General features: G+C 44.3%; 2 protein-coding genes across 2 annotated transcripts in view; one reads left to right on the forward strand and one right to left on the reverse strand.

Moving 5' to 3' along the window:
- Positions 1-6: 6 nt before the first annotated feature.
- LOC109590639 (uncharacterized serine-rich protein C215.13-like) lies at positions 7-1224 on the reverse strand (the record flags this gene model as incomplete). The annotated part of the gene is made up of 2 exons (XM_020006539.1): positions 659-1224; positions 7-280 (listed from the first exon to the last, which is right to left on the reverse strand). Coding segments are annotated over exons 1-2 (713 nt in total), but the record flags the coding sequence as incomplete, so codon positions are not given.
- A 181-nt stretch (positions 1225-1405) lies between these two features.
- LOC105315532 (sister chromatid cohesion protein PDS5 homolog A-like) overlaps positions 1406-2500 on the forward strand; it is a gene marked incomplete at its 3' end in the record, with an annotated part of 2583 nt that continues 1488 nt past the window's right edge. The window contains exons 1-4 of the mRNA XM_020006538.1: positions 1406-1507; positions 1562-1759; positions 2252-2352; positions 2406-2500. The exon at positions 2406-2500 is cut by the window's right edge and continues 32 nt beyond it. Of these exons, the coding sequence (XP_019862097.1) occupies positions 1406-1507; positions 1562-1759; positions 2252-2352; positions 2406-2500 (496 nt within the window). The remainder of the gene's footprint in view (positions 1508-1561; positions 1760-2251; positions 2353-2405) is intronic.

Below are 2500 nucleotides of genomic sequence, written 5' to 3' on the forward strand. Positions count from 1 at the left end.
ACTAACAGCTCTTTGAGCTCAACGTAGCCCCCACTTCTGATCTTCTCGACCACCTTGCCGGGGATGGTGGGAAGAGATGTGGCTAGTGATATCGCTGCTGTCTTAGCTGTGGGTAGTGCTGCATGGTGCGACCACAGGCTTAGAGGGTCCCAATTCAGGGTGCTAGCCATTGAGAATAAGGGCAGCGAGTGGGTCGTGTCTGCTGCGGATGACAATGAGGCTGGGAGGCTGTGCCCCACCTCACTGGTCACTGCTGAGCTGACCCTGGATGAGCTTGCATCTGCACGAAGGTAGGCAGAGAATTGGGAGGAGAAAAGAAGAGGACAGGGGGAGGGAAGGGATCAAGTGAGAGAGGAGAGAGTAGAGGGGGAAGAGAAGGTAAAAGTAAGAATACAGAAGGAGAGGGAAGATGAGGCCCTGGGCCCACCTGCTGTGGGTGGCCAATAGCATATAGCCTGCTCAGAAATGCATTTTTTGCAAGTCCCCTCCCCTGCAGGGGAGGTGGGAAGGTGTCTGTGGTATAAAGCTTACACAATAATAAAGGTGTGAAAATGTAATTGGCCTATAAGCAACGCAATTGTATCAATGTAATTTATGCAATGCTGGAGCAATCAATGCAATGGAAGGCAGATGAGCCAGCAATATCAAAACTACATACCTGATAGGAGTGGAATGGCTGGGAGAGAATGAGCTGTAGAGCCGGGCGGCCGTGAACCATCAGACGAGGGAGGCAGTGGTGGCCCGCCAGCTCCAGGGGGACGGGAGGAGAGACGGAGAGCTCGATCAATTCCTCTCTCTATCCCAGACTCTACAGCAGCGTTCAAAACCCGAATGAGGGCTTCTGGTCCTGAGAGAGCCTCGGAGCTCGTGCTGCTGGTAGTGATCGGCCGTGAGGAATGGCTGGAGACTGCAGTACTAGTGGAAGAAGATCCGGTAGCTGAGCCAGCACTGCCCACGCCAACTGCCGTGGAAGAGATCGCGGTTGTCGACGTCCCAGCACCAGTACTGCTACTAGTAGTCCCATGAACGGATGCCATCCTCAGAACAGAAAGAACAGAAAGACTTGCTAGAAGGCTCAGAGACAGAAGACTGCACATAAGACTGCAAGACTGGCTTGAAATGCTTTAGCTCAAATGACTGCAAACACGCTGTCTACCGTGGCCTCAACCGAGGCTTAAATAGGCTGAGTAGGTGTGGTTAACCCCGCTTAAAGCTCCGCCCTAACCGGCAATAAATCAATGCTGCACTTCTATATTAAAATAAAATTAGTTATTAATTCTAGTTAAGTAACTATTAATCTACTGCCACACCCACTTTCTGCGCCGCCCCGCCATTTTTTCAGGAGTTCAGAACTTACAGCAGCAGCTGAAGGAAAGGTTGTAAGGTTTTTGGAAGCTCTTAGGCCATGCCTCGACAAAGAAAGCAACGAGGAGCTGGCTCTAGTGCTTTGCCATTCAAAGAAATAACGGCCAAACTCGCTAACGAGGAACTTATCAAGAGATTAAAAGTGGATGCCTGCAATTGGTGTAGATATTAATTTTATAGTAACTCTTTTACTCAGGATTGTTTGAATTATCTTGAAGATATTGATGAAGTGGTGGACGGGACGAACGATGAATTGATCACTCTCTCGCTGGACCTCCTTTCTCCCTCAATCCTCAATAAAACTGATGAAACCCGTTCACTCGTGGCTCTAGTACTTGCTAATCTCTACAGACTGTTCTTACTTGATATTCCACACAACGAGAAGCAAAAGAAAGTATGTCTATCTTAATTTAATACAGTTGTAAATTTTTGTGCGATTACCCGTAAAATTTTGTGGATTGATATACCTACATGTACATGTACATGTACTTAGAATCTATAATTTTTGACAAATAATGTGAAATTCACAAAATGCAATTCTCCTCTCAATTTCAATAGTATCTATTACTTTTTAAAGGACATGTACATGTACATGTAGTACATGTACATGTACTTGATATTCAACATTAATTAATTAATTAGTTAATTAATTAATTAGTTAGTTAATTAATTAATTAATTATTAATTAATGTCACTCTAATATTATTAATACACACTCTCTCTCTCCTGCCCCTCCCCTCACCTCCCCCTAGTCTGTATTCAGGTTGTTCATTTCTTCATTTGATTCTCTCAAGAAGTCCTCAGACTCGCTTTACAAACAAACTTACTCTCTCTTAGAGGTGTGGCTTGTTACCATAACAACACACATAATCCTCTTCTTCCTCAGATATTATCAGTACTGTCGTTATTCAACATGTGCTTGAAGTTTGACGATCAGGACATCCTCGTTGAGCTATTCAAGAAAATACAAGAAATAATCAGATACATGTACGTGTACATATACGTGAATCTTAATTTTACTCTTTCTTCTTTCTCTATAGTCCTGACCAGGCACATCAGGTGGAGCAGTTTCTGTTGAAAATTATGTTCTCCGTCTTACAAGAGGCGAGTCACTTATCAGATCAACTGCTGGATA

The sequence above is a fragment of the Amphimedon queenslandica genome, unplaced genomic scaffold (genome assembly GCF_000090795.2).
Source record: "Amphimedon queenslandica unplaced genomic scaffold, v1.1 AMPQUscaffold_9728_Cont18103, whole genome shotgun sequence".
In the NCBI taxonomy this organism is placed as follows: domain Eukaryota; kingdom Metazoa; phylum Porifera; class Demospongiae; order Haplosclerida; family Niphatidae; genus Amphimedon; species Amphimedon queenslandica.